The 13,470-nt window shown below is 53.2% G+C and overlaps 1 protein-coding gene across 10 annotated transcripts in view; it reads left to right on the plus strand.

Moving 5' to 3' along the window:
- The window catches only part of UBE3B (ubiquitin protein ligase E3B), a 52,715-nt gene extending 40,188 nt beyond the window's left edge, over positions 1-12,527 (plus strand). For all 10 annotated transcript variants that reach the window (XM_047697169.1, XM_047697165.1, XM_047697168.1 and 7 more), the window contains 7 exons: positions 969-1,106; positions 1,424-1,489; positions 3,226-3,284; positions 5,652-5,834; positions 6,350-6,461; positions 9,258-9,350; positions 10,321-12,527. In XM_047697169.1, coding sequence (XP_047553125.1) covers positions 969-1,106; positions 1,424-1,489; positions 3,226-3,284; positions 5,652-5,834; positions 6,350-6,461; positions 9,258-9,350; positions 10,321-10,512 — 843 coding nt within the window. In that variant the 3' untranslated portion in view covers positions 10,513-12,527. The remainder of the gene's footprint in view (positions 1-968; positions 1,107-1,423; positions 1,490-3,225; positions 3,285-5,651; positions 5,835-6,349; positions 6,462-9,257; positions 9,351-10,320) is intronic.
- Positions 12,528-13,470: the final 943 nt, after the last annotated feature.

Below are 13,470 nucleotides of genomic sequence, written 5' to 3' on the forward strand. Positions count from 1 at the left end.
CCCACAAGAGTCGGACCAGTGACTTCTGTGAATGTCCTCCCCTATTCCCCTGGACCCAGCGTCTGTCTCCTCCCTCTCCAGCAGTAACAGTGCAGAGAAATTAGGACATGCTGGGCCCCATGTGAGGAGTAGCATGCATCAACTCACGTAACCCTCGCTGTCCTCTGAAACAGGTCATCATCGAGCCTGAGCCCCTGTCCCTTCTAAATCTCTCCGACTTACATGCTTCCCTCCACTTGGAACAGTCTGCCTCTTCTCCCCAGCGTTCCGCAGTGGTTTCCTTGCTGCATCCCTGCCTTCTGTCTTCCTCCTCTGGTCCATTCCCCACACCAAGTACAACCTGGCACGTCCCTGCCTGGAGCTCTCCTAGGGCTCCCTGCTGCCCTCCAGATAGAATTCTGACTCCAGGAGCCTCAGGAGGCCCCTCCAGATCTGGCCCTGATCCTTCCCTTCCCCTCCCTTGCACGCTGTGCTGTGTGCGGAGAGCTCTGTGTTCCCTCCCCGGGGCATCCCTGTGGGGCTTGTACAAGAGGCCTTGTGCTGCTTAGGTCCAGCTTGGATAGGTCTTTCTCCTGGAGACTACCCTGTCCTGGATCCAATGGAGAGCCAATGCTTTGCATTGCTCTCCACCCTGCTCATTTAAACCTTAAAATTGGGAGGCTGTGCCAGTCCCCATTTACAGATGAGAGATCGACGGCCTGCAGCCAGGCAGCAGCGCAGCTGGCTGGGTCCCTGAGCAGCGCAGCTCCGAAGCCTGTGCCTTTACCTGCTATGCTCTGCCGGCCCCCATAGGTGCTTGGCAGTGTCCTTTAGTTGGGAGGTACTGGTCTCCACCTCGAAAGTTTAGGAAGCACCCAGCGATGTCCTTAGCACCCTCAGAGCCCCTCTGCAGCCCCAGCCACCCTGACAGGGTCACTGAGATGGGATCCTATGTGGCAGACGGCAAGCTCCTATCTCCCCTCTTGTAGGGAATTGTGGTAGATGTGCCCTTTGCATCCTTCTTCCTGAGCCAGCTGCTCGGGCACCACCACAGCATCTTCTACAGCTCTGTGGACGAGCTGCCTTCACTGGACTCGGAGTTCTATAAAAACCTCACCTCCATTAAGGTCAGTGTGACATGGCGGGTGTAGCTGCAGGCTGGTGTCAGCTCTGTCAAGTGAAGGCCTCACGGTTCCCATGTGGTGGGAGGCGATTTCCTGCTCTGGTGCAGGGGCCACTCTGTAGCCTCCGGAGACTCCCATGTCCCCTTCTGGGAACTCCTACCTCCTTGCTCACAGTGACGATCGGCCTTTGCCTTTGCTTCAGGCCTGGTGGCGGCCACGGTGGTCCTGCCCACGCAGTACTGGGTAGGATGGGATGTGGTACAGCCTTCAAGGATATGGCCTTCTGGGTCCCAACACTTGCCCCTTCTCTGTTGCATTAGCGCTATGACGGGGACATTGCTGACCTGGGCCTGACTCTGTCGTACGATGAGGACGTCATGGGTCAGGTAGGTCGGCCTCTATGGCTCAGCAATTCTTTGCCGCCCTCCACTCGCTTCCTGGGACCCGCCCCATTCTTGGTTTTCCCCGGGAGGTCCACAAACCAGGGCTGCCTGTCCTCTGGTGCCTGGCCCCCTCGCCCATCCCCCAATTCCTGCCTAGCCAGCAAGGGGGCTGTTCCCCCTTCCATTCCCAGTTGACCTGGTCTTTGCCTCCTGGGCCCTCAGAGAGCTCCCCACAGAGACCCCACGTTGCTTAGATTGCATTTAGGGTCATTCCTGATGGGAGCTCTAATTCCCCATTTGTAACATTGCTTTTCGTTGCCATGGTGAAGATTAGCTATCACACATGGAGGCTTGTGATTTGCAGAGGGGAAGAAGCCACTGGAGAGGTGGCTCGAACAGAATCCAGTCCTTGCTCCGGCTTGTCCCATGGAGCAGAGCAGGGAGAAAAGACTGTCGACACTGTGACCGCAGAGACGTCTCTTCCCAGAGTTTTCCTTTTGGCTTTTCCCTGAAGTGCCCTCTGCGCCCTCCAGAGATGTCCCAGCGGACACCTGCATGAGCCTCTGTGCATCCGTGTTCTGAGGGCTGCGAGGAAAACCGGACCTAGAGCTGCGTAGTGCAGAGCTGGCTTCTTGGAGCCGAGCCTGCGTTGCCTCCAAGAGGTCCATCAGTCTCCCTGAGCCCCGCTTCTCTGGGACGAGGGTGACGCTGTGAACTCCCGCAGGCCGCACCCTGCAGAGAGCCCCTAGCACGCTGGTGTGGGAGCGCTCTGACTGGCCTGTGAGGGAGGAGCCTCAGCCTTCCCCCAGAGTGGTTCTCCGAGGTTCTCCAAATAATAGCACATGGACCAGGCGCTCCCTAGAGCCCTGTCTGGGAAACACCAAGCTGGGTCAGAGGCCCCAGCTTCAGAGTCCTCCGATTGCCCCAAGGTGTTCGCAGCGGTGGGCCTAGAGGCCACGATCGTTCCTTTCTGCATCATCAGAGACCCAGGATATCCTATTAGTAGAATTTCTGCTAAAATTAGCTTTGAAGTTATGCATTCTTTGATTTTTTTTTTAGGTGACCCCCAGAAATGCCTGAAGTTGAGGAAAATACTTGAGTCCGCAGATTTCAAATCTTTAATCAGATTTTGAGCTTTCCTCCTGAGAATTTTCTCCTCTGATGATAGAAACAATGCAAACTGCTAACCACAGATTCCACAATAAGATGAGCACAGTATCTGAAAAAAACCAGTTAGAGCACCAGCGCCCGGAGAGCACTGCTGTTAATGTGTCATCTGTGTGTTTTCAGAATTCTCTCCTGGGGCACCTGTGTAACTTTTTTTCCCCCAGAAACGGTATCATACCATGCGTGTTATTATATATTATTTTTTTCCCCCACCTTCTCAACAAATGCACGTTTTCATCATATTTTTTAATAGCTACACATTCCAGGTTACGGTTGTACCAACATTTATTTAACTGTGCTCCTAATGCAAACACGGTCCTCTCCACAACATTTCAAAGCCTCAGTATGAATGTTTTAATGAGGATCAGATGAGAAGAAGGCTTCCATATTGATTGTGTAGGGTCTGCTTGTTGATAGTTAAGCCCTGGCTTCTTGTGAAAATGATTATTCCAAAACATGTCCCATCTTCATTCTGTTATTATGGACATCGGTGGCGGGCCCTTTCATCTTCAGGAAGCCTTATTTCCCCGGTAGAATCCTCTCGACTAATTGCTCCCCATCTTTTCCCCTAGCTTGTTTGCCATGAACTGATTCCTGGAGGGAAGACCATTCCTGTTACGAATGAAAATAAGTGAGTATAGCAATTAGATTTTTAAGGTCAGCACTTGAAAAGACTTCATTCTGGCTCTCCGGTCTTACTTTGAGAATTTATTAAGATAGATTGAAGTAGAAAGAGGCCATAAATATCATAATGGAATTTACTGGTTACAGTTCATAGGCCAAAATTGTATTAAATTCGATTTGCAAAATAAGAATTGACCATTTATTTTTTGCAGTAGCACATCTAAGGTCAGAGGCACCCAGGCCATGGTGTTCCTAGGAATTTAATGACGGCTCAAGAGGCAGACAAATGGATTCTGAGCCACTCCGGCACGTAGTCCTGAAACCACAGGGCCCAGAGGCAGAAAGACACCTTGGAGGGGGCAGATCATTTTGGAATGATAGCATGTGGCAGTTGTATGAAATGCTGTTCCTGAGAAGACACAGTGATGAATTCAAATGCCACAGACACGTCCTTGGCGGGGGGGGGGGGGGGGGGGGGGGACTCGGAGGCCCAGCAGCTATTGTCACAGATAACGGGCTTTTAGAAATCTGTCGTAAATGTCAGCCTCTTCCTCTTCAGTACCTAGAAGCAAAACTCCTCAGTGCACTGTCTCCTCCCGCACTGTTCTCACCTCATTAAAACAGAAGAACCTGGCATGAGGAGTCAATATTGGCCCTTTTGTCAGTCTATCAGTCTTCTCCTGCCGCCAGGCTCAGCTGAGCATCTGAACTGTTAATCTGAGCGTCACTCTCCCAGTGACAGGGGAGAGCTCAGTCCCACCTGGCGAGTCACTTGGATCAGATGCACATTGCAGCCCAAGCGTCCCTCTGGGGTCAGGTGGGGGATCAGTCCGCCTGCTTGCAGAGCTTTCATTTAGATGGTCAGTGTGGTCAGAAGAGCAGGCCTGATTCTCCTCGTGTTGGAAGGACACCAGTTTTGACTCCTAGCCACAGGGCATTAGTTGGACAACTGAGAAAAGAGCCAGGAGCCTAGGTTGGGAGGTGCTGCCCGAGGGTGTCAGAGAGCAGGGCCGCATCCCATTGCTCCCTGCTGTGTGCCTATAACCATCCCTTCAGAGGGCTTCTTTGAGCTCATGAGTATAAAATACCTTTTAGGATGTCTGGTTCAGATGTCTGGTTCTCTAATGAGAGCAGTGAATGTCACCAGTGTCAGCACTGTGACATGTCTCATAGACCCCCATCACCCCCAGATGGGTCGTGTTTCACAGCATGGGTCACAGCCAGAAGCAGCAGGCCGACACAGCCTGTGCTGGAGTGAGACTCCTACCCTGCCTGACCTGTGTGGAAAGCCACTTCACAAACTCTTATATGTTCTCAGCAAAAAAGCTCGGCATAAGGGCAAGGGGATTCAGTTCCACAGAAGGTCTTAAAAGGCCTGTCAAGGCCGGTTCCGCCCTCCTCAGGAGTGATATTTGATCTTGCACTTCCTGGTGGGCATTAAATGGGAAAGCCCTCCAAAGTCCCCCTCTCTCTTCTGGTAAAATGGAACAACAGCAGCACCCTGCCTCGCAGCGTGTATGAAAGGGATATCGATCATGGAAAAAGTCGTATTTAGTTTTTCAGTGTGCAAGTCTGCTGCTGAATTTTTTTTAAATAGATGCATTTTCAAGGTCAGAAACTCAGGTCTGAGCACTTTGAGGTAAAATTTTTATTTGGACTGTGCTAATTTGGGATTTGGAGAATCATACCTGTGCTGGGCCCATGTTCTTTGCTAAGAAATCAGTCATGCTAGCAAAACTGGATTTAACCTGTTCAAAAGGTTTGTGTTGTATTTTACACAGTCGTAGATGAGGTCACTGTGCTCAGAAAAGCAGGCCCAGAAGACCGTCTGCTCGGAACCATTGTTAGTGCCCCAACTTCCTGTTGAACTTAAGTGTAAGCCAGCTGCTTTTGGTCACAACTTTTCTCAGGCTTGCTTTTCATGACTTAGAGTCTTGGCCCAGATTAGTATGGCTTTGATGGAGGTTTCCTCATGAAACCATTTTTTTCTCTGTTTTAAAGTTTACTGAAGGACAGAATTCTCTCTTAATTGGATGATAGTAAATAAAAGTCCAAAAAGCACCCTTTGTACTGAGAAGGGCCCTCTCCTTACCTGGAGAATGTCTCACTTGGGTTCTTGGTACAGGGGAGTGTTTCCTGATGTCTGACCCCCGAGTTTTGGGGGAGGAGTGAATGAGGTAATGCCCTGAACACATCAGGAGGGCTAGCTAGCATCACTGTCGTCTTCGTCATCAGCATCATTCTGGTGAAACACCCTGGTACCGTTGGTGTTTCTGTGAAGTGGTCCCGAAATGACTGGACTCCTCTTTCAGCCCACCCGTAACAGCCCAGCCTGGCCTATTAATTCCCACTGTTTTGTTCCTGTTGGCAACAGAATTAGCTACATCCATCTGATGGCGCATTTTCGGATGCACACTCAAATCAAAAACCAGACAGCTGCCCTCATTAGCGGATTCCGTTCCATTATCAAGCCCGAGTGGACCCGGATGTTCTCAACCCCTGAGCTACAGCGTCTCATCTCTGGTGACAATGCTGAGATTGATCTGGAAGATTTAAAGTAAGCAACGAGTGGTTGGTTGTTTGGTTGGTTGGGGCCGGGGAGTGGGGGTTGGTGAGTGAAATCTTTGGCCTCCTGGGAAGCAAGCTGTCCCCTTGCTGGGCTCCTTCTATTTCAGGAGCCCACCTCCAAGTGTACTCCTCCCTGATCCCTGGGCGAATCGCTCTGGAACAGAAGCTCCCCCACTTGTCTGCCTAGAGACTCAGAAGTGGAAGCAGAGACTAAGCACGTGTCAGGGACTGCTGGGCTCTCCAGAATTCTGGGAAATGGCAGGGCAGGACCTCCTGTTAGCTCTTGTTTGTGAGTCACAGGAGTGTACAGCTCTGGAGCTCCCCACCTGTTCAGCTTCCAGGGCCGTGGGTCGCGAAGGCATGAGCATCTTCCTTTAAGAGAAGTCAGGAGTCACCCAGGCCTGCCAGAGCTGGCTGTGCCACTTGGCTAAAGTCCGTCCCTGCCTGGGTCTGTAAGCGCCCATTGGAATGTGTGGCTGAACACGTTGTCTGCATTGTTTTCAGGAAGCACACGGTGTACTACGGTGGCTTTCATGGAAGTCACAGGGTCATCATCTGGCTCTGGGATATTCTGGCCTCTGACTTCACACCCGACGAGAGAGCCATGTTTCTGAAGGTATTTTAAATGTTACCTACATGTGCATTCATAGATACTCTCGTAAACCTAGAGGCCACTTGATGTAAGAATTTACACTGGGAAAAAATAAACCTTACCAAGAGGACCTCCTATCATGAGCGTATCCTCTCGCATAGGCCACCTCCATGGTGGGTCAAGCAGTAACCAGACAGGCCAGAGGTGAGGCTGAGTCACATGGGCCCCGGAGCTGCTGCACACCTCTCTGCAGAGACAGGCCTGCGTGGACGGGAGCTCGTTGGCCTCAGCACTCCGTCTTCCCCTTCACTGGTGCTGGCCTTGCTCACATCTCGTTTCTTCCTTCCTGTATAGAAGAAAATGGTGTTTATTACCTTAAAATTACAGACAAGCAACTTTTTTTTAAGCTTTGTTTTTAAGTAATTTCTACACCCAATGTAGGGAGTCAAACTTCTAACGCCAGGATCAAGTCACATGCTCCACTGACTGAGCCAGCCAGGCATCCTGAGACAGGCACACTTTTGAGTCTCTGTTCCTACTGTCCCGGGACTGCCTCTGTGTACCCTTTTTCTGAGTGGTGTAAAACATGCAGTGCCACACATACAGTGTGCCCGTAAAACACACGTGATTGAGTAGGCTGAGAGCAGGTGTGTGTTTCTGCAAACAGTGGCTGACATTAACCAGTTCCCTTATACCAGTGTCTTTGAAGTTGTAAACGTTCAGAACATTCCCCCCCACCGACGCCACTGTGTTGTTTCCTGTTATGTTGGTGAAGCCTTTCATGGGACGGTGGACGACATGCACACTTGTCTGTATTTGTTACACACGTGTACATGTTTATAAAGATGGAATCTTCACTTTGCCACCCACTCTCCTATTTGATATTTTACCATGAACACTTTGTCATATTCTGGGGGTACGTTTAAGTGCCTTGAGCTATTTTCCATTGGACATTTGGGTTTCAAGAATGGTCTCCAGTGACCTCTGTTGTTGAGTCAACACAAACAGTGTCACCAGTTGAAAGGGCAGCAGGTTTTCTTTCTCCTTTGTTTGTCATTCTGAGGAGAGTTCATTCCCATCAAGGAGGTCCCCACTCGTAGACACAGAAATGCCCGGCTCGTCCCCATGGGTTTTGAAGGACTTGGGGTAGGCAAGTAGACATAATTCCAAAAATTCTCAAGAGAATCAAGTCTGATTTTCAGCAGCACCTCTTATAGGCAAAACACCCCCTGCTGGCCTGTAGAGCCGCTCCTCCGTCTCTCCTAGAAAGAGAAGAGAGCCCGTGGTTCCTGACTGTATGCAGTCTGTCCCACACAGCGGGCATGTTCGTGTCTCTGGAGAGCCGGTTCCCAGACCTGCTGTTCCTGCAACCAGGCCCTGGCGCCAGGTGGAAGACCCACCCGCTGTACAGGAGTGGCCCTGACTCTGCTTTCTTCAGATGTCACGCCAGCAGATGGCAGATTGTGCCCTCTGCTCCTGCACCTCCTGCCCCAGGGGGATGAAAGCGGCACTCCCTCCATTGACCAGCCCCGGCTTGCGGCACATGGCAGGTCTGAGTGGCCTGAACTGGGATAGGCATGGGCTCTCCCGGGTCTGTCTCCTCATCCCTGAAACAGCGAATCACGCAGCTCCCGAGGAGTGATGCAATGAGGCCGGGTCCCAGAGCGCTCAGTGCGGAGCTCAGCCCTGCTTTCTTCATAGGAGCTGCTGCTGTGTTTTGGTTGGTGGAAAGTAAACCCTGCTGGGTAGTAGCCTCGGTACTTGGTATAAAAACAGTTTTTGAAACCTGCTGCACAAAAACACTCTGGTTGCCCTCAGGAATCTCACAGCCATTTAAAACACTGTTTCAGTGGTAATGGTTACATTAAGAGCCAAACACGCAGCTTGCCGTGAAATTTTGAAGCACATCTTGGCGTTATGTAGTAGGTCCAGTAGTAGGCCCATACATCCCCTGGAGAAGGGAGAGCGTTTCTAGCTGATACTCAGTTCTAAAAAGCGAGTGCTTTCTAAGACTTCCTCTGCAGGTCTGTTGCTCGGATTTCTAAGTCAGTCTGGTTCCCCTGTGTAGACACGAGCTGCACGTGTGGGGAGATAACACAAGTGCTGCCATCTGGAAGATGCAGGGAATCCCAGGAGTGTCGAAAGGGCGCATGGCTGGCTGCCCAGAGGCCCCATTCTCGGTGTCTGGGGCGTCAGTGCGTCCCCCTCAGCCTTGCTGGTGCCAGACGCCTGATCATTGTCTGCGTGCTGAGAGCAGGTTTGTCTGTCAGGGACAAAGCTCACAGAGACTGCTCCGTGACCCAGCAGGCCAGGGTGCTCAGATGAGCGCACCTGCACACTGTCCCCCGGCTGGCTAGGAAGCCGAGCAGGAAGCCAGGTGTGAGGAGAGTGGGCCCTCTCTCCTGCGCCATCCTTAGGGGCACCACCATCTCCCTCTGCCCAGTTCTCCTGTGCGTGGTGTCTCTCTACGCCAGGGCCCACGTGCCAGGCCCACTGAGATCGGTCCCGTGAGGGGAGTTTGTGTTGTTTCTGAGCTGTTCAGCTACACATTCTCTGCCATCCCCTGGGTTGGTGCGCACAAATGACTGGTCACATCTGCTGGTGTGGCTTTCGTGTGTTTTAACTAACTTCGAAAACAACATCCTTAAGGGAGACATGAGACATGTACCAGTTCTTGGGCCGAATGCACGGTCTGTCACCTTCCACTCTCCAGTCATACTGTGACTGGAGAAAGCAAAAAAGCGCAGCTCGCCTGCCAGGGGCGTGTTGCTGAGGGAGCAAGAGCCCCACTCTGTCCCCTCAACCTGCCTTGTGTTGCAGTTTGTGACCAGCTGCTCCAGGCCCCCGCTCCTAGGATTCGCCTACCTCAAGCCTCCCTTCTCCATCCGCTGTGTGGAAGTGTCAGACGATCAGGTACCGCTGCCGGGGGGGGGCGAGGCACCCGCTCTTCGGGGTGGTTTGCTGTGCACGCTGTGGAGAGCTTCACACCCGGTCTGGGTCCGTGGGGCGGGCCGCGCGGCTCCTGGGAGCAGGGTGAGAAGGTTCTACAACGCTCCAGCCAGGAGAGCAGTTGGGCCCCCAGAGGATGCCCTGGGACTCGGGCTGCTCTGGGGCCTCAGCTCTCTCGGGGTCCCTTTCTCTTTCCTCCCTCAGGAAAGGGTACCTGGGGGTGGTTTAGTAGCGGGTGGCTTGGCAGGGATCCAGGCTGAGAGGCAGCTGCGGGAGGGGTAAGGCTTAGGAATGGGGCAGGCAAGGGCTTGTGTGCTGGCCCTTGCTATCTGGCAGGCCGCATCGTTTCCTCGTCTGCAAGAGAGAACAAACGTCTCGGGTTGTCCTGCCCCATGGAGGGGTGCTTGAGAGCAGCCGTGGTTCACTGTCTCAGCCCCTCTCCCCCGCCGGCAAAACCCAGCGGCCTCTGCACATAGCTGCCTCTCGGGATGCTGCAGGCTGGTCTCCAGGTCTCGTGTGACGCTAGACAAGGCTCAGTCCTCTTAAGGAAGGCTGCCCCACATTGCAGTCTGCCCTGGGCCACGTGCTGGCAGCAGGAAGTGGGAGGCTGTTTTTGGACCTTAAGTGTCTACAGTAGTCTGGCTCTTTGGAAATTGGTTAACCGGTAACTAGCAGTTAACCTGAAGCCCCCTGAGTGCTTACCTAACACAGGGGTCGCCCGCGCAGGATGGAGCTGCTTCTGTGTGCTCAGCACTCGGGGCCGGGTCCCCTCCGTTGGGGGGCTAGTCTCGGGCGGCAGCGCGCTCTCACCAGCCCGGCCGTTCCGCTTGACGCCCGGGGCTAGCCAGGTCCTCTCCTGGGTCGCCCACTCTGGCAGCCCCCTGGGCTCCCTCGCCAGGTGCCTCCCAACCGAGGCTGTGGTGTGTGCTTGCAGGACACAGGGGACACCCTGGGCAGTGTCCTCCGGGGCTTCTTCACCATCCGCAAGCGGGAGCCGGGTGGCCGCCTGCCCACCTCCTCCACCTGCTTCAACCTGCTCAAGCTGCCCAACTACAGCAAGAAGAGCGCCCTCCGGGAAAAGCTGCGCTACGCCATCAGCATGAACACGGGCTTCGAGCTCTCCTAGCTCCCGCCCCCGCCGCCTGCCCTGGCCGGCTCCTGGGATCCCAGGGACCTTCAGCTCCAGGGGGCAGGGTCGCTCTGGGAGTGGGTGACCCACCCGCCAGGTGACCTCGCACTCTATAGCCATGAGACTCCCCTGTGGCCTCAACTACTTGGGACGCACCTGACGACTCCGTAGCGCTCTCCAGGTGACACTGATGGGAAGGGTGTTGAGAATAAACCTCCAGGTTCCGCCAGCGCTGGTCCTTTTCTCCTGCTTTCCGGGGCCTGAAGCCAAGGCCTATGGTCACAGAGGGACTTCTCCTTTTGATAGTTTGGTTTTTTGGTGAGTCTTTTCTTTCCTGAACTTTCTGAATGAGCTGTGCATGAACAAGTAAGTGCCCGGAACTCCAAGGGTCCAGAGTGGTTTTCACGATACGGTCCTGAGTGCAGAGCCCACTAGGGCTGAGACGCCCTCCTACCTTTTCTGAAAACTCTTTACTCAGGTAAGGCCTCACCAAGCCTCTATGCACTTGACAAAGTCTCTGCCTCCGTCCCGTCCACAGCGGCCCCTCTGCAGACAACCAGGCCTGCCTGCTCCCCAGGGAAGCAGAGTTGCCGGCCAGGAAGGCGGCAGAGCCCAGGAAGTTCGGGGCACTGCCCCCACCTTGAAACCACGCATTCCACGGGCGGCAGTGCCCCCCCAACACACACACACACACCCAGTCTCGCCTCAGATGCTCTGAGTCCTTAGCAGGTGGGGTTGCTTGGAGGCCCCCCACTGGCTTGATCCCATCTAATGTGTTCACACTGGCGGCCTGGCTTTGGGAGAAAGTACCTCTTGGCCCTTAAGAGCAGCTCTGTTTCCAGAGGGTGCTGGCTGTTTCCCAAAGCCTGCTGATTCCTAAGGGGACAGCTGCCATCCCCTGCTTCTTTGCCCTGCTCTTGTCTTGTAAGGAACACTATCTGAGTTACCCAACCTGTTGGGGCAGTGGCTTCTCTCCACTGATGGTAAAATCCCAAGAAACTTGGGTCTTGCCCCTCATTTTTCTTCAGCACGGGGAACGGGCACTTTGCACTGATGGAAGCTCAAAGGGCTGAGGAAACGCTGGGCTGGGTTTTTTGGCTCTGTTTTTTTACTTCATTTTTCTCTTCCAACCCATTGTGCTCCTCTGCCCTTATCATGAGAACTTCATTCTCGATCCAGGGAATTGAGACAGAGGCCGTGTCCGTGGTCTGTGTTGACAGCCATCACCCTTGCCCCCCTCATCAAGCTCCTTGGGCATCCCCACCACCAAGACTGAAGCCAGGAGTGCCTGGTCCCTCCTCTGTTCTGTGGAGCCGGCTGGGGCCTTCCAGCTTTCTACCAAGCAGCAGAACATCTTCTGGCAAAAACCTTCATGTTGACGGCAAAGTAAGCAGGACTGATCTCCGTGGCCTCCCTCAGAGGTTGCCACTAGGTGCCGTGTCCCGCCCGGGCCCAAGCCTGGCTACGTGAGAGCCCCTGGGCTTCTGCAAAACAGTTTATGTTTTACTTTGATGGAAGGATGGCAAAGAATTTAAAGACAGGAATTTATTATTATTAAAGATTTGTAAGTAACCTCTGATTCTCTGGATTTGCCACTTTAAACACTTCTCTGAAGATCTCTGAACGTGCGCGCGCGCGGAGCGGGCGTGCACATTTATGCGGGGGCCCAGAGGACCGTCGGCCCGCACGGATGCTTCCATCTTGACTCCGATCACCCGCAGATCGGCCAGCGTGCCGCTGCGGAGAGCGGAGAGCGTGGTTTCTAAGCACCGACACCAATTTCTTTTGACGAGGAGGGGTGGTTCAAAATTTCATTTAAATTGTTCTCTTCAGTAGCTGGAAATATTGCACTATCTAAAACACTGAATCTGTGCTTTTATGGCCGGTGTTTGTTGACACTTCGATGGCTCTTGATGGCTCTAAAAAGTTGTGGGGGGTTTCTTGGTTTCATAGATAACCTAGGGATTAAAACGTGATCAAAGGCTTTATTAAATTTCTACTTCCACATACGATGGCTGTGTTCTGCTTTTTATCTGAAGAAGGAGCGCTTTAGGACCTTGGGCCCGGGCAGCTCACTAGGGGGCGCCTGGAGCTTAAAGGGCACGAGGCTCCCTCAGCAGAAGGGTGATTCAGAGGCAAACACAGCAGACCCCCAAGTCTCGCCCGGGAAGCAGTTAGCAGCTGACAATGTTCTGTTCACTTCCAGTTCTGTTTTGAGAGGGAGCACGTTCCAGATAGAGCCCAGGTAACCTCCAGCACCACCGGGCTCTTGTCCCTCCCACCCACTCTGCAGGGGCGGCCACCGCCCCGGATTCCATGTTTTATACCAAAACGGATACAAGCCCTAGATGTGTGTTCATTGAAAACCATCCACATAACTCACAAGCACATGAAAGCAGATTTTCCAGCTGCATCGGGGTCTGTGCAGCTTTGCGCCCTGAGGATCGTAGTGCGGGACACACAGCCAGCCCTGTGTCCTCCTGTTCAGCCCACCTTTACGCTCAACAGAAAACCCATCTCTGACCGCCCGTGTTTCCAGCTTCACCCTAGGTGGCTTCTCCCCTCACCCGCCCCTGCCTCTGGCCTGGAGCCCTTGAAGGGTCGGAGCAGGAGGCTGGCCTATTGAAATCCAGGGACTCAGGAGAGATGGCCCTTTATAACAGAATGCGTGGGCACCCAAGGGGAATTCGTGTGTGCTGGGTTTTCTCACACAGATCATCTGTACCGCCTCCCCAGAAAATGATAGTAGCATCCAGTGACACACTCCCGCCTACAAATCCAGAGCCTCGTTCTGTGACATCTCAGCCTTTCCAAGTTACCACACCAAAAAGAAAGTTCTTATAACTAGGAAAAACAAGTGGGCTTCTTAAAAATTGGTTTAAATGAAAACGATTTTAGTGCACTGACAGAACCTGCAAGTGCCTGAGAATATTGAGGTGGAACCCAGTTTGAGAA

The sequence above is a fragment of the Lutra lutra genome, chromosome 12 (genome assembly GCF_902655055.1).
Source record: "Lutra lutra chromosome 12, mLutLut1.2, whole genome shotgun sequence".
Taxonomy (NCBI): domain Eukaryota; kingdom Metazoa; phylum Chordata; class Mammalia; order Carnivora; family Mustelidae; genus Lutra; species Lutra lutra.